The 16,950-nt window shown below is 41.9% G+C and overlaps 1 protein-coding gene across 2 annotated transcripts; it reads left to right on the top strand.

Annotated features, from left to right (window-relative positions):
* The first annotated feature begins 1,412 nt into the window (after window positions 1–1,412).
* On the top strand, window positions 1,413–15,710 carry LYSMD4 (LysM domain containing 4). 2 transcript variants are annotated; one of them, XM_055326778.1, is made up of 3 exons: window positions 1,413–1,452; window positions 2,630–2,922; window positions 5,566–7,986. In XM_055326778.1, the coding sequence occupies exons 2-3, from the start codon at window positions 2,638–2,640 to the stop codon at window positions 6,175–6,177; spliced, it is 897 nt and encodes a 298-aa protein (XP_055182753.1). In that variant the 5' UTR covers window positions 1,413–1,452; window positions 2,630–2,637; the 3' UTR covers window positions 6,178–7,986. The 2 variants fall into 2 exon arrangements, 1 of the variants encoding a protein (XP_055182753.1); XR_008664612.1 differs by lacking the exon at window positions 1,413–1,452 and adding an exon at window positions 15,693–15,710 and having other exon boundaries at window positions 1,835–2,922; window positions 5,566–7,940.
* Window positions 15,711–16,950: the final 1,240 nt, after the last annotated feature.

Genomic DNA, 16,950 nt, shown 5'->3' with positions numbered 1-16,950 from the left:
TCGAACGTTCTTGTATCTGCCATCCAGTTCTGCCACCCTTTTGTCCTACTTCTCCACACCTGATTCTTTGCAGCCTTGCTTACTCCTCTCTATAAAAGAAAAGCCCTTTCTACCTAACTCTTGAGATGCTTACAGACCTCATAGTCAGAAGGTTCTCCCTATTGCAAGCCTTTTTTCCCCTTGCAATAATCTTTTTGAATACAATCTCTCCTAAATCTGGATTTGTAAAAACATAAAAAAATAAAAATAAATCTGGATTTGTTTTCATCTTTTTGTTTTGTGGTTTAATTTGATTACTACTGAGGTTTCATTTTCATTCCCTATTAACCATTTGTATGCTTTGGCGAAATGTCTGTTCATGGTCCCCACCCATTTATCCACTGGGCTGTTAGTGACTTTCTCATCAGTTTGATGAGGTTTGTCTCAATAAAGGATTTTTTGTGGTGTTTGTTGCATTTAGTTTTCCCTGGTTACAGTTTGCTTTTTAATTTGGGTTTGCATTTTTGGGTTGAAATTTTAAGCCTTTGTGCTTTAGTGTATGAGAATGTTCACCCCTTACTATTAAGCATAAGGAATCCCCCATCATCGACATTTGGCAAATTGTGTTATTTGCGCGCTGCTTGCGTGGCTCAGTGAAGGAGTGTCTGCCTTTGCTCAGGTCATTATCCCGAGGTCCCGGGATGGAGTCCCTGCAGGGAGCCTGCTTCTCCCTCTGCCTATGTCTCTGCCTCTCTCTGTGTATCTCATGAATAAATAAATAAAATCTTAAAAATAAAACAAAATAGTGTTATTTGTGGTCGGTGTTGTCGTGGTTTAGTGGTTCACACTGGTGGACTTTCCCATGAGGGTGGGCAAGGAGGAGCAAACTCCCGTGGCGGTAAGGGCTCCTGTCGTGGAGACCCCTGGCCCGCCAGGCCCAGCGCGGCGGGGGCTTCCCAGCGGGGGGGCCTCAGCAGGTGGCAGTCACTCTCCTGGGAACCCGCCCCCTCGTTTTACACCATTGACACAGAGCGCTAAGGCCAAAGGCCTCTTCTACAGATGAGAAGGCTGAGGTTCACAGAAAGGTGGGGGAGAGAGGTAAGCGGTTTCATAGCAGAAGCAAAAGCTGCCGCTGGGACGAGCGGATCCCTCGGGGGCGGGCGGGCGGGCGGGCGGGCAGGGCAGGGCGACCGTCGGATCCGGGAGCTGGAGCCCGCCCCTCCCCGCCCCGCCCCCTCCCGGCCCCGCCCCGCCCGGCCCCGCCCCGCCCCGCCCGCCCCGCCCCGCGGGCCGCGTTTCCTGCGCAGACCTCTCAGCGCAGCTTGGCTCATTCCAGAGCCCCGCACAGCGCTGACTTCATTGGCTGCCTCGCCGTCCCCGCCCCCTGGAGACCTGCTGATTTTCGCAGCCAATCAGCAGGCGCGGTGGCGGCGGCGGCGGCGGCGGCGAGCCGCGGCGGATCTCGGCGCCGAGGTACCGGGGCCCGCAGGAGGGGCCGCGGTCCTGGGAGGGGGCCCGCGGGGGCCCTCCGCGGCGTCGTGGCCGGGGGGCGCGAGCCGCCCTTCCGCCTCGGGGGCGGGCCGCGCTCCTGCGTCCGGAGGGGCGGCGACCGCCACGGTCCGGGGCTGGCTGAGGTTGCTGGGATGGAGGGCGGAGGGCGGAGGTCGTAGGTCGTGCCTTGGCGGAATGTGGGGGTCGCGTCCGTCTAAGTCTGGGAGCGGCCGCCCCCCTGCGCGGGAGGGGCTCTGAGGGAAAGCCGCCGGGGCCCCTTGCGGGCCCTGAGCTCTGACGCGGAGGCGCGGCCCTGGGGCGCCCGCGGGGCGAGAGGGGAGCGGGGAGAGGGGGGCGGGCGGCGCGGTCGCGCGGTCGCTCGGGGGGCCACTGGCTCCACCACGGCCCTTGTGCGGCTGTCATTCCCTGAGCTTGAGGTCTCGTGTTCCGGAACCTCATTCGGACGGTTCCAAGGGGGGAAAGCGGGTCGTGAGGCTTCTGCACTCGGCTGGAGGTGAACATAGAAACCAGACGTGGGATGTAATGAAGGCAAAGGGGCCTGTGGAAAACTGGACGAATGTCTCAGTCGGACGAGAATTTTCTGCCCAGCTGGGCCCAAACACTGCGGTAATTCAAGCTTGCCTGTATTGGAAATCCGAGTATTTTATTCTCCTGGATCTCACAAGCAAGCGCCCTCGGTCTTGACCTTCTTGGTGAGGGTACTCCGCAATGTGTGAAGTATCGAACAAGAATGGTTGGGCACCAGAGTTCCGAGTTGCGAGGAAGCTGGGAACAGCCCTTCCCTCTCATTGCAAAGGATCCCAGCAGCTTCTTTACCCCTCTGAGACCAAAAAGAGAAGTTGTTTATCTGGTGGGTTTCGGGGAGGGACCAGCTATGGATGAGGGATAAGGGGGAAAGGAGGGATTCTTTGATTTTTCTCTGTAAGAGGTCTGCAGTCAGGGAAGAATGCTATTTTTACATGCTTCTCACCCTCCATCCCAACTAGCGGAGACCGCTCTTTCTGTACTGATGGTGTCTGTTGAATGTTTATAATGGGTCAGGGAAAGGAGTCCTCCCTAACCGGACACTTCTCTTGAGTGTGGCTGCAGAGGAATGAACGTACCTTATGTGGAATTAACCCTGGGGTTTGGTTTTCAGTTAAGAAAATGAGGCAGAAGGAAGTATTAACCAAGACCCTCCAAGGCCCCGCCATTGTCTGTAGGACTCCAACCAGCCACGTTTACATGTTTGAGAACAGTGGTGGGGACTCGGGGGACTCCTCTGAGGAAGAGTCCCACCATGTGGCTCTGCGGCCCCGGGGCAAGGAGCGCCACCAGAAGAAGGGTGCCCACCACCCTCGCCAGCCAGGAGCGGGGGACGTGGTGCTGCTGCAGCGGGAGCTGGTCCAGGAGGACAGCCTCAACAAGCTTGCTCTTCAGTATGGCTGCAAAGTAAGAAACCTCGCAGGTGAAGGTGTCCCCTGCCCCATGGTTCCTGTGTATTTCAGGAATGCAGGAACTCACTGAAGCATGGGGGCCCTTGCTGCCCCTTCCCGACCGCCTCTCCCCACCCCCAGCAAGGTGGTTTGGAGAGGCCTGTTGTAGCAGTAGAAGACTCTTCCCATCTAGCCAGAGCTGGAAGGCAGGCGGAAGCACTCTCAGTTCTGAACCTTGGGATCATGAAAAGTGAGGGTTAGGAGTCTCATGTGTTGGAGCAGTTCCCAGTCTACAAAGTACTTCTCTCCCTGTCCCGCCAAACCGAATTCTGAAATTTTTTTTTTTTTTTTTTTTTTTTTTTAAGTAGGCTCCACACCCAGTGCAGGGCTTGAACTTGGCGACCCTGAGATCAAGACCTGGGCGGAGATCAAGAGTCAGATGCTCAACTGACTGAACCACCCAGGTGTCCCCCGCAAAGACAAACTTTTTTTTTTTTTTCTTTTGAGCACATTTTATTTAAGACCTACTAGGGTCAAAGATGCCAGGCAGAACTTATCCAAGATTTGTTTGCTAGGCTTGCTTTTCTCACTACTTCTCATTTTCTGAACCTTTCTTGCTGGTTGTACCTTATTTGGTGAAATTTTACAGTCTCTCACTTAGAACTGCATGATCTAGCCTTTGTACACTGTATCTATATAACCCTGTCTCTCTCTTTAATTATGTTTTTAGCATTCAGAGTGATTAACATGGCAAAGTAAGTAGGAAAAGTATTTTCAGAATTGCTGCATTTTCTCCTAGATTGAAACTATTTATTTCATTTTGCTAATTATGCTGTTACAACTTTCCATGGCCTCCCCTAAGGCTGTCTAACCAATTTATTTTAAAAATCTTTTCCTCCTTAGTTTCTTGTCATTTATCTAACAAGGCTCAAATGGTTAAACACATTTTATAGGATGTTGTGGTATTTCCCAGAGGAAATAAACAGGCTGGTCTCTAGGGACACATAGTGTCTCAATTGTACTGAGATTTATATTTGACTCTCTTAATAAGCTTCTGTAGGCATACTATATGGTTTATGGAACATGGGCTGAAAATGAATCTGACCCTACACTGAGTGGATGCAGTGGGCTTCTTGGAATAGTGACATTTAATAAATCTGAAGATTTTATATATATATATATATATATATATATATATATATATATATATAATATATATAAAGATTATATATATAAAGATTATATATATATATAAAGATTATATATATATATATATATATATATATATGATGCCTCTGCTAAGTAACCATTTTCCAATTTAAAGTAAATTTGGGTGTCATTTTGTTAAGGGAAAAAAACAGGTCTCAAGACCTTATGCTTTAGTTTCAGGACATGATAAATTAACAATGTCCACCAGCCCAATTCAGTTAGATGATAAAAACAATAAGTGAAGTAATGGAGATGATTGATTTGAATCAGGTGCTACCTAAAGGTCTTTTGATTTTATTTACACTCTACTTAAAGTGGGCTCATGAGTTAAAACCCATTTCTGATGCTTTCAGTAAGTTCCAAACGTTAGCTTGAGGGAGGGTTTATCTTTGACTTACATTCTGCACCACCCTTCCCTCAAGACTGTGGAAGGAATTTGTCAGTGAACTTTGTTACCTTATAAAACTCTTAGTGGTGTTCCTTTCTCTTCCAGTCCTAATATTGGAACAGAGGATTTCAGTCCATATTTTCCAACTCCATTTGTGATTCTCTGCAGGTTTCTAATTCTCCTAAGTATTGTGAAATCCTCAGTGTATTAACTCTAGATTGCATTTATTTAAACAATAAGTTTATATGCCATACAGTACTTCTGGGCAAGAAAACATGGTAGAGGGATCCCTGGGTGGCGCAGCGGTTTGGCGCCTGCCTTTGGCCCAGGGCGCGATCCTGGAGACCGGACGAATCCGACCACGTCAGGCTCCCGGTGCATGGAGCCTGCTTCTCCCTCTGCCTATGTCTCTGCCTCTCTCTCTCTCTGTGTGTGTGACTATCATAAATAAATAAATAAATAAATAAATAAATAAATAAATAAATAAATAAATAAATAAATAAATAAATAAATAAATAAATAAATAAATAAAAAAAAACATGGTAGAATCATGAGAACATACCTCTTAAAACATTATTACTGTTAAAGTAGGTTCTGAGTGTCTGTGGAGCTGGCTGAGGCTTCCTGTTTGGAGATTGCCAATGTAATCAGCTACTAAATTGGGTCTTGTTGTGGGGAGGGAAGTCAGCCAGATGGGGGCACTGTTGCCTCAAAAGTTAAATACAAAGGACTATTGCTTTTTCAGTGCCCTGGTTGGGTTTCACCTAAAAACATTTTGTTGCAGTCATACTTTAAACAAACACTCTTTTCCAAAACTGATTTACGTTATTATACTTGTTAATATGTATGGAAATGTGATGATTAAGCTATGCATTTAGGCTGAGTTAAAGCCAAAAATCAGTTATTCAGCCTAAACTGATTTTGTGTATAGGTGCAGTATTCCAGTATTCATCAGATTCCTAAGCAGGGTGGGCTTGGATTGTCTTCCAGAAAGAGCTTTTTTTTTTTTATATTCTAAGGAGTTTACATATTTTGTGATGTTTGTCTTCATGGCTTCCCTAGGTCGCAGATATCAAGAAAGTCAACAACTTCATCAGAGAACAAGACTTATATGCTTTGAAATCTATTAAGATTCCGGTGAAAAATCATGGGATCCTAACAGAGACCCACAAAGAACTCAGACCCCTCCTGAGCCCATCCTCAGAGACAAGAGTGACCTTCGAGGAGCAGCCAGATCCAGACAGAGCGGCTGTAGGCGCCGGTGCCCTGTCCAGCCCACTGACAGATTTCTTTAAGGGCATTGACCAGAATATTGAGCGTGCAGTGCAGTCAGAAATCTTTTTAAATGAAAGTTACTGTGTAGAGACCTCCAGTCAGCCGCTGCTTCCAGCTCCTCCGAAGACCTTGACAAATGGTGCAGACTGTGGAATTCAGTGGTGGAATGCTGTTTTTATCATGCTTCTAATTGGGATTGTTTTACCAGTGTTTTATTTGGTCTATTTTAAAATGCAGTCTACTGGAGAGATCCCCAGTAGCTTGAACACAACTACTGTCCCCAATGGCTCGATGGCTATGAGTGCAATTCCAGGGCAAGCCCCCAAATTAGCAGTTCCGGTGCCAACCATCCCCTCTTCAGATGGCCATTTCAGTCCAACCACCCGGGCAGGGAACTAGCTCTTGTCATTTCTAAAGAATCAGGCCAGCGTCAGCATTTGACTTCCTGATGTGTATCACCTGACTTCGGCCATCTCCTAAGGTGTTGCATTTCCTTTTCTGTGACCTATGGACACATCTCAGAAGCCACTATTGTGTTCCCCATAACACTCACCTGGGGAATAGGCTCTCCTAATCCAAGGCTGTGGGGACCAAAGCACCAGCACCCTCGGCCTTCTACATCCAGAAGGTACAGCAAGAGAGAGATTTACACGTGACACATGGCATTTCTTGAAGGTACATAGTGGACTGGCACTGCGTGGGTCCCCACATTTGATTTATTTAGAAGTTGAGGAGCAGCATTGGACCTTCAGTGTGGGAGCCTCTGGGGTTCACTTTAGTCACTTGGCAGGTCCCCTGCCTGCTGGGAAGAGATGACTGGCTGTGACAAATGATGTTCTTTGTCTCCCTGGCAAAGGTGCTGTCCAATAGTGGTGAACATCACCCTGTTTTGGAGTATACAAATTATAACAAGCTCTGTTTCATAGTTGTCCCACCAGTTAGCCTTTTTGAGGCAGTGTCGCTTCCAAAATTTAAAAAGCCCTAAATCCGAATTACTCTAATGTTGTGTAAATGGCAGTTCTGTTCCTTGTACTTCTAGAACTACTTAGCGATCCACAGGTCTACTTTTAAGCTGCTGCATATCGTGGCCAGTACTTCCTGGTCAGAACATTTGGAGGCTGTTGCTCAGTTTCACCAGAGGTGCATCCCCACCCCAGTGGCTAACCAGATTACCTGTTAGCATTTTTGGAAAGAATTCCTATTGGTCAGTTTCTGGAGCTAAGTAGGTACAAAGAGAAAGATGAGTGTGCCTATCACCAAGATCCCAACATGTGACGCTTCTGGATGAACAGTCATCAGTCCAGCATTGCTGAGAGCAGCAGTCTCGAGTGTACCTGTAAGGGAGGTACAGGGAGAATGAGTGTGCTTCCTCCTGCTTCCCTGACTAATCTTAGGAAGTCTAGAGCCATTGCCCCAGAAGGGGGCTCGGTGTTTTTCCTTGGGTAAATACACTTTAGATAGTGTAGCTCATGGTGTTAAAAGACCAAACCACTTAATGGAGGTGACCCTTGCTGTGAAGGCCATAAATAGAGAGGTCAGGCTCCATCAGCCTGAGGTTTTCCCATCTCCTACACTGCTGCAGTCATGCTGGAGGCTCACGGGGGGTGTGGGTCAGCCTCTGAAGCCATGCAGGGCAAAAGCCTGTTTGGACAGAGCCCATCTTGGTCCCATGGAAGCGTGGAAATGGGCTTACATGGCTGATGGCTGAGGCTCAGAGAAGCCTGCCACCAGGGAGGAAAACACACTGCACAAATGCTGAGCTTTGAGTGTGATTTATGTCATTCATCAGGCCTAGAGATAAATTGAGAAGATGTCATGTAAGAGGAGGCGAGTAGGGCAGAAGAGTACTTAAAATGGGCTTCTGGTTTTTCTCTTCTCAGCTATGTGAAAAACAATTTGCTCTTGGTTTGATTAGTAAATTTAAAGAATCTTCAAAAGTAAATCTTTTCTTCAAAACCAAAATGATCTTCAGGATAAAATGACCTTGTGAATCTTTGCTGCAGGAAATGTTTTGATCATGTGAATGCTTTTCCAGCCAAATGTTTGTACTCCCTGTGCCCCTGGAGGCCACAGGTTTCTCTAACACATCACCATTAACTTCGCCAGGCAGAGCTCGGAGTCTCATGGGAAAATGGCTTCTGTCAAGCTAAGAATAAGTATCTGTATCCTTTACTTTTTAAAATGAAATAAAATAATTTCTTCTGTGAAGGAAAATTGATTCTTCTTCTTCTTCTTCTTCTTCTTCTTCTTCTTCTTCTTCTTCTTCTTCTTTTCTTCTTCTTCTTCTTCTTCTTTCTTCTTCTTCTTCTTTCTTCTTCTTCTTCTTCTTCTTTTTAAATATGGAGAGGGTGGTAATTCAGAATTTAAAGATGGACGACAGGGATCCCTGGGTGGCGCAGTGGTTTAGCGCCTGCCTTTGGCCCAGGGCGTGATCCTGGAGATCCGGGATCGAATCCCACATCGGGCTCCAGGCATGGAGCCTGCTTCTCCCTCTGCCTATGTCTCTGCCTCTCTCTCTCTCTCTCTCTGTGTGTGTGACTATCATAAATAAAAAAATAAAAAAAAAATTTTTAAAGATGGATGACAGTGTTGGAGAATATGGAGGTGAGGCCTGCCCAGGGCTTGTGCTCAAGGTTACCCAACAGGTGAAGAACAGAAGTGGTAAACAGCACAGTCCTGTGGATTGCTCTGTATAATGTGCCTTAAAGTGGTTTTATTAAGTATGTGTAAGAGATACTGTGAAGCTCACTTTCTACACATTTTGCTACATTTTTGGTGTCTTAGGAGTTAACGTTTTAAATAAATAGATTTGATAGGTAGTGTTCGGTCCTTTTGACTGAACTATATTACCCAATGTTGTGAACACTGAGGGAATTTGTCATCAGGCAAACGATGCTCCCTTTTTACTTTGGGATGGCAGAGACTAAGCAGAAGTCTCAGGTTTACAGAGCAGGACTGCCCAGCCAAGGCCATGACACAGTCCTTCCTCGGGAAGGTAGTTCTTTAAATTGCCTCTGTTAATAGTGAAGTCGGCCTGAGGTTGAGGGAGAATGATAAAGGTTCTTCTTTCTCTGCATCCACACCAGCATCTGTCATCTCTTGTCTTTTTGATGAGAGCCAGTCTAACAGACATGAGGTGATGCCTCGTTGTTTTGATCTGCATTTCCCTAATAATTATGGTAAGCACCTTTTCATGTACCTGTTGGCTGTTTGTATAACTTATTTGGGAAAATGTCTATTCAGAAGTTTTGCCCATTTTTAAACTTTATATATATACACACACATATATATACATATATAATTTACTGCTGAGTTGTGTGAGCTCTTTATATATTTTGGCTATTAACTCTTTACTGGATACATGATTTACCAATATTTTCCCCCATTCTTTAGGTTGTCTTCATTTTGTTGATTGTTTCTTTTGCTCTGCAGAAGCTTTTTAGTTTGATATAGTCCCACTTGTTTATTTTTGCTTCTGTTCCTTATGCTTTTGGTGTCATAATCCAGAAAATCATTGCCAAGACCAATGTCAAGGAACTTACCACCTATGATTTTTTGTTTTATGGTTTCTGGTGTTACATTCAGGTCTTTTTTAGTTAACTTTTGTGAGTGGAAAAAGGTAGGGGTCTGCTTTCATTCTTTTACACATGAATATTGATTTTCTCAGCACCATTTATTGAGGAGAGTGCCTTTTCTCCATTGAGTATTCTTGGCTCCCTTCTCAATATGACTATACATGCATGGATGTATTTCTGGGTTCTCATTTCTGTTCTGTTGGTTTGTATCTGTTCTAATGCCAGCACCATACTGTTTTAATTACTATAGCTTTATAATATAGTTTGAAATCAGGAAGTGTGGTGTCCTGCTTTGTACTTCTTTCTTAGGATTCCTTTGGCTATTCAGAGTCTTTTGTCCTTCCATATAAATTTTAGGTTTTTTTTTTCTACTTCTGTAAAATTTGCCATTGGAATCTTAACAGGAATAGCATTGAATCTATAGATGGCTTTGAGTAATATGGAAATGTAAACAATATTCAATTACCCCAACCCATGAACACAGGATACCTTTCTGTTTATTTTTATCTTTCATCAATGTTTTGTAGTGCTCAGTGTAGAGATCTTTCACCTCCTTGGTTAAATTTATTCTTAAATATGTAATTGTTTTTGATACTGTAAATGGGTTAGCTTTCTTTATTTCTTTTCAGATAATTCATTGTTAGTGTATAGACAAGCTACTGGTTTTATATGTTAATTTTGTATCCTAGAATTTTACTGAATTCATTGAATAGATCTAACAGGTTTTTTTTTATGGTGTCTTTAGGATTTTATATATATAAAATCATGTCATCTACAAATAGATGTATCTACAAATAGATACAATTTTACCTTTTTTTTTTTTCTTCAGTTTTCTGCTTTTTATTTATTTATTTATTTATTTTGTCTTGCCTGATCACTCTGGCTTGGGCTTCCACTACTATGTTGAATAAGCACCATTGTTTTGTTCCTGAGCTCGGGGGAAAAAAGCTTTCACTCCATCATTAGGCATAGTGTTAGCTGTGGAGTTGTCATATAGGGCCTTTATTATGTTGAGATACCTTCCTCTTATACCTAATTTGTTGTTAAGAATTTTTATCATGAGCAGATGTTGAATTTTGTCAAATGTTTTTATCCATCTATTGAAAGGATCATATGATTTTTGTCCTTCATTTTATTAATAAGGTATATCACATTGATTTGTGTATTAGACTACCTTCCATCCCTGGAATAAATCCCACTTGATCATGGTGAATGATCTCTATAATGTACTGCTGAATTTGTTTTGCTGGTATTTTATTGAGAATTTTTGCACCTATATTCATAGGGGTATTGGCCTATAGTGTCCTTTTCTGGCTTTGATATCAGGTAATGCTGGCTTCTTAAAATAAGTTTGGAAATGTTCTCTCCTCTCTCTTAAGTTTGAGAAGGTTTGGCATTAATTCTTTAAATGTTTATCTTTTTCAAACAAACTTTTTCTTTTTTTTTTTTTTTTTTTAAATTTTTTTTTGATTTTTTATTTATTTATGATAGTCACAGAGAGAGAGAGAGGCAGAGACACAGGCAGAGGGAGAAGCAGGCTCCATGCACCGGAAGCCCGATGTGGGATTCGATCCCGGGTCTCCAGGATCGTGCCCTGGGCCAGAGGCAGGCGCCAAACCGCTGCGCCACCCAGGGATCCCCTCAAACAAACTTTTTCAACAAAACTTTTAAAGGTTTATCTTTTCAAAGAACTAGTTCTTTTATTAATCTTTTCCATTGTTTTCCTATTCTCTATTTCATTTATCTGCTCTAATCTTTATGTCCTTCTTTCTGCTAACATTGTGTTTACTATGTTCTTCTTCTAGTTTCTTAAAATGTTAAATTGTTTATTTAAGATCATTCCTGTTTCTTAACGTAGGTGCTTGTTGCTATGAATTTTCTTTTTCTTTTTAAGTTTTTATTTATTCCTGAGACACAGAGAGAGAGAGAGGCAGAGACACAGGCAGAGGGAGAAGCAGGTAGAGGGAGAAGCAGGCTCCATGCAGGAAGCCCGACATGGGACTCAATCCCAGGTCTCTAGGATCACACCCTGGGCTGAAGGCAACACTAAACTGCTGAGCCACCCGCACTGCCGTGAATTTTCTTTTGAGAACAGCTTTTGCAGTTGTATTCCATAAATTTTGGTATGTTGTGTTTCCATTTTCGTTTGTTGCAGGATACTTTTTATTCCCTTTAATTTCCTCTTTGATCCATTTGTTGTTCAGAAGAGTGGTATTTAATTTTCATTTATCCATGAATTTTCCAGTTTTCTTCCTATTACTGATTTCCAATTTCATACCATTATGTTCAGAGAAGATACTTAATATGATTTTAATCTTCTTGAACTTGCTTAGACTTGTTTTGTGGCCTAATATATGGTCTGTCCTAGAAAATGTTCCATTGGTGATTGACAGGAATGTGTACTCTCCTGTTGTAGGATAATAATGTTCTGTATATATGTTAGGTTCATTTGGTCTATAGTGTTGTTCAAATCCAATTTTTTTTTATTGATTCTCTGGATCTATATTATTGAAAGTGAGGTATTAAAAGTCTCCAACAATTACTGTATTTCTGTTTATTTCTCCTTTATCCTCTGTTTTGCCTTGTATGTTTAGGTGCTCCAATGTTTGATGCATAAATATTTGCCATTTTATATCTTTTTGGTGGATTGACTCCTTTATCATTATGTAATGATCCTCTGTGTCTCTTGTCATTTTTAGTAAGTCTGTTTTGTTTGGTGTAAGCACAACTATCCCTGTTTTGTTGTTTTTGTTTGCTTACTGTTTGCTTGAAATATCTTTTTCCATCTTTTCACTCATAGTCTGTGTCTTTGAGGCTAAAGTGAGTCTCTGGTAGGCAGCATATCATTGGGTCTTGTAGTTTTCTTTCTTTCTTTCTCTCTCTCTCTCTCTCTCTCTCTCTCTCTCTCTCTCTCCCCTTTCTCTCTTTCTTCTCTTTCTTTTTAATCCATTCAGCTATTTTATGTCTTGTGGCTGAAGAATTTAATCCACGTATGTTTAAGGCAATTATTGATAGGTAATTGCCTATTTCATTAATTGCTATTTCATTAACTATTTTCTGGCTATTTTATAGATCCATTATTCCTTGTTTCTTATCCTACTGTCTTGTTTTGTAATTTGGAGTCTTTTGGTATCAGTATGCTTTGAATTCTTTATCATAGTATTTTTTGTGATAACTACAGGTTTTCCTGTTGTGGCTACCACGAGGCTTACATAACATACCTTAGAATTATAACACCTTGGGGCATCGGAGTGGCTCAGTCAGTTAAGCATCTGCCCTCAGGTGAGGTCATGATCTTGGGGTCCTGGGATTGAGCCCCACAATGGGCTTTCTGCTCAGCAAGGAGTCTGCTTCTCCCTCTCCCTCTGTGATGTCTCTCACTCTTGCTTGTGCACTCTCTCTCTCTTTCTCAATCAATCAATCAATATATATATAAGATTTTATTTATTCATGAGAGACAGAGAGAGAAAGAGGCAGAGATACAGGCAGAGGGAGAAGCAGGCTCCATGCAGGAGCCTGACGTGGGACTCAATCCCAGGTCTCCAGGATCATGCCCTGGACTGAGTTGGCGCCAAACCACTGAGCCACCTGGGCTGCCCTAAAATATTTATTTTTTTATTTTTAATATTTTATTTATTTATTCATGAGAGAGACAGAAAGAGAGAGGCAGAGACATAGGCAGAAGGAGAAGCAGGCTCCATGCAGGGAGCCGGATGTGGGGCTTGATCCCAGGACTCAAGGATCCTGAGTCAAAGGCAGACACTCAACCACTGAGCCACCCAGGTGTCCCTAAAATATTTTTTAAAAAGAATTATAACACCTTATTTTAAACTGATAACAATTTAACTTCCATAACATTCCTAGGCTACACTTTTACTTCTTTCTTGCATTTTAGGTTATTGATGTTAAGATTTACATATTTTTATATTGTTTAACCAATAACATCATAATTATGGTTATTTTTACTATTTTTTTTATCTTTTAGAGCTGTAAGTGAATTATGCATCACAATTAGTTTTACAGAATCTAATTTTGACTATACATTTACCATTACCAGATAGTTTTGTGTTACTTTCTTATTTTTTATCATGTTAGTCAGCTCCTTTTAATTTCACTAAAGAAATCCCTTTAACATTTCTTGGAAGGCAGATTTAGTGGTGATGAATTCCCTCAGCTTTTGTTTAGGAAAGTATAGCTCTCCATTTCTGGAGGACAATTTTGCTGGATATAGAATTCTTGGCTGACAATTTTTTTCTTTTAGTATTGTAAATATATCATCCCTGGCCTGAAATATTTCTGTTGAGAAATCTGCTGGTAGTCTTATGGGGATTCCATTGTATGTAACTTCTTTTTATTGCTGCTATGACAATTCTTTGTCTTTGTCTTTTGACATTTTATTATAATATGGCACAGTGTAGCCCTATTCAGGTTCAACCTATTTTTCATCAAGTCTACCTAGTTTATTTTTGGGTTGTCCACCATAGTTTTTAAAAATTTTTATTGTGGTAAAATATATGTAACATATACCATTTAAGTGTACAATTCCATGTTATTAAGTACATTTAGTCTTGTGCAACCATCACCACTATTCATTTCCAGAACTTTCATCTTCCCAGACAGAAACTCATTTATTAAAGACTCTCATTTTCCCCTTCCCCCAGCCCCTGGTAGACCTCCTATCTCTATGAATTTGTCTACTCTAGTAGTCAGTTCCATATAAGTGGAAACATATGCTCATATTTGTCTTTTTGTAAGTGTGCCTAGCTTATTTCATGTAGTGTATTCACAGTTCATCCATATTGCAGCATGTGTCAGAATTTCATTTTTTAGATGGAATAATTCCATTGTGTGTGTGTGTGTGTGTGTATATATATATATATATAATTCCATTATATGGATATATATATCCATTATGTATATATTATATATAAGATATATAAATTATAAATACAAATATAAAATATTTATAAAAATTATATTTATAAAATTATAAATACCACATATAAATATTTTATATATATAATTTATATATATTTTATATATATAATTTATATATAAGTACCACATTTTGTTTATCCATTTATGCATTGATGTACATTTGGATTGCTTCCATTAACATAGCTTTAAAGGGATCCATTTAAATAGATTTGCAGTGTTTTCTTTTTGCCCTTCATCAGAGAGCCAGAAATCTCACATTTGAATATTATTTTTGATAGAAAAAAAATTTAATTGCCAACAATTGTTACCTTTCTTCCTTTCTCCCTCCCACCTTTTTTTTAAAAAAATATTTTATTTATTCATTAAAGACACAGAGAGAGAAAGGCAGAGACATAGGCAGAGGGAAAAGCAGGCTCCGGGCAAGGAGCCTGACGCAGGACTCAATCCTGAGACTGTGGGATCATGGCCTGATCCAGGGTCAGGTGCTCAACTGCTGAGCCACCCAGGTGTCCCCCTTTTTATTAAAGTAAATTCACAGGATGCCTTGGGTGACTCAGTGGTTGAGCGTCTGCCTTAGGCTCAGGGCATGATCCCAGAGTACCAGGATTGAGTCCCACATCAGGCTCCCCACAGGGAGCCTGCTTCTCCCTCTGCCTGTCTCTCTGCCTCTCTGTGTGTGTGTGTCTCTCATGAATAAATAACATCTTTAAAAAAAAAATAAAAAACTAAGTGACTCATTCATTCATTCATTCATTCATTCATTCATTCGACTCTATGCCTGGCCCTGTAGGAGATACAGCTGTAGGTAGGGACAGTGTCTCAGCCCTGGTAGAGTTTACCTTTCAAAGAGACAGTAAACAATAGACAACAAAACAATCATTTCAGATGTGAAAAGTGCTATGAAGATGTTATCAGGGAATGTTGGTAGGTATACATGTATGGGGGCAAAACGGGGAGTGTACTTTGGAGTTCTGAGGACGTGATATTTGAACTGCATCCATGTCAGAATCTTGAAAGATCTCATCAAGTAGTCCATATTCCCTTTTTAAATGTTTTAGAGGCTTTATTTACAAAAAATAAAATAAAAATTTAAAAAAGTCTTTATTTACTTGAGAGTGACACACAGCAGAGCAGGGGGAAGGATAGAGGGAGAAGCAGACTTCCCACTGAGCAGGGAGCCCAAGACTCCAGGATCATGACCTGAGCTGAAGGCAGATGCTTAACCAACTGAGCCACCCATGTGCCCCCATATTCCCTTTCAGTTGTACTCTGAAGCCTTTAGGGAAAAAAATAAATTTTAATTTTCAATAGACAAAAAACTATATATGCAGGGAATACTTAAAAGACAACATGGGGGGAAAGCCAGTCAGATATACATTTTCCATAACTACTTGAGGAAAGAGGAAAAAGGAAGAAAGTCTCAGTGTTATTGCCTAAAACATCACCTGGCACAGAAGAGCATTGTCCAGAGTTCTGAGCACAGTCCCCTGTGCAGCTCTTCTGAGGTTGTTTGGAGGCCTGGGCATCATCTGATCCAGAGAACAATAATCAGCACCGGAAGCAGTTGGTAAGAGCAGACAAAGGGGCAGATTTCTGTAAGGTAATGTTGGAGTTTCAGTTTCCCAGTCGGCTGGTGTTTGAAATGCTGCTGCAGAGTGGGACAGTGTTTGCAGCTTTGATTACAGGATGTTCTTTTTAAGATTTTTACTTATGAGAGAGGGAAAGAGAGAGCACGTTCACGCATGAGCAGGGGGAAGGACAGAGGGGGAAGCAGACTCCCCGCTGAGCACAGAGCCTGCTGGACTTGATCCCAGGACCCTGAGATCAGGACTTGAGTGGAAGGCAGATGCTTAACTAACTGAGCCACCCAGGTGCTCTTAATGTTGCTTTTTAAATGAGCAGAGAAGCTTCTACTTCTTCTCCTGGCCTGTTTTCTACCATATTTTGGAAACTTCTTCCCTTTTCCAGGAGCTCTTTGTGGAAAAGTTTGTCTTAAAGAGTTATAATCATTTGTATATAAGATGGGGTTTTAAGTTTTTGTTTTCTTCTAGCAGGAGATCAGGGTATTTGCGCCTGTTTTTTGGCAGGTCCACCACTCCCCCATACCTAGTGTCCTAGAGGGAGTGTCAGAGAAGGCAATGGGATGACCTCCCTGTAGACTAACTTATCCATTTATTCAAACAACGTATTTGGAGCATTGTATATGCCAGACGCTAGCTGAGGTGGACCTCAGAGGGGAGGAGGGTTTGCCTGGAATATATCAAGTAATCTGATAATTGCAATGCAGCAAGCAATAAAGACTGTGTCTAATAGCTCTAAGGGCTGCATCCACATGGGGCCCCCAGGCAATCCCTTCAAAACAAAGGGGTCTCCAGTTCTAGCTTTGCTAAGGACAAGCTTTGTGAGCTTGGGCAACTCACCTCACTTCTGTGGGTCTCACTTCCTCAACTATGAAATGACATAATAAATGAGTCTATTCTTTCCACAAATACTTATTAAACACCTAATACTTAAATAATAAAATACATATTAAAATACATATTAAAATACTTATTAAACACCTATTAAACACCTTGCAGGCCTTGTGCAAGGAACTGAAAATCTTTTTAAAAGGCTAGATAGACCCCTGGTCTCAAGGGGCTTTGAAGTTTAATGGGGG

This window comes from Nyctereutes procyonoides, unplaced genomic scaffold, assembly GCF_905146905.1.
Source record: "Nyctereutes procyonoides isolate TBG_1078 unplaced genomic scaffold, NYPRO_anot_genome, whole genome shotgun sequence".
Taxonomy (NCBI): domain Eukaryota; kingdom Metazoa; phylum Chordata; class Mammalia; order Carnivora; family Canidae; genus Nyctereutes; species Nyctereutes procyonoides.
Note: the sequence above shows the minus strand (reverse complement) of the source record. Positions and strands in the feature narration are given on the sequence as shown.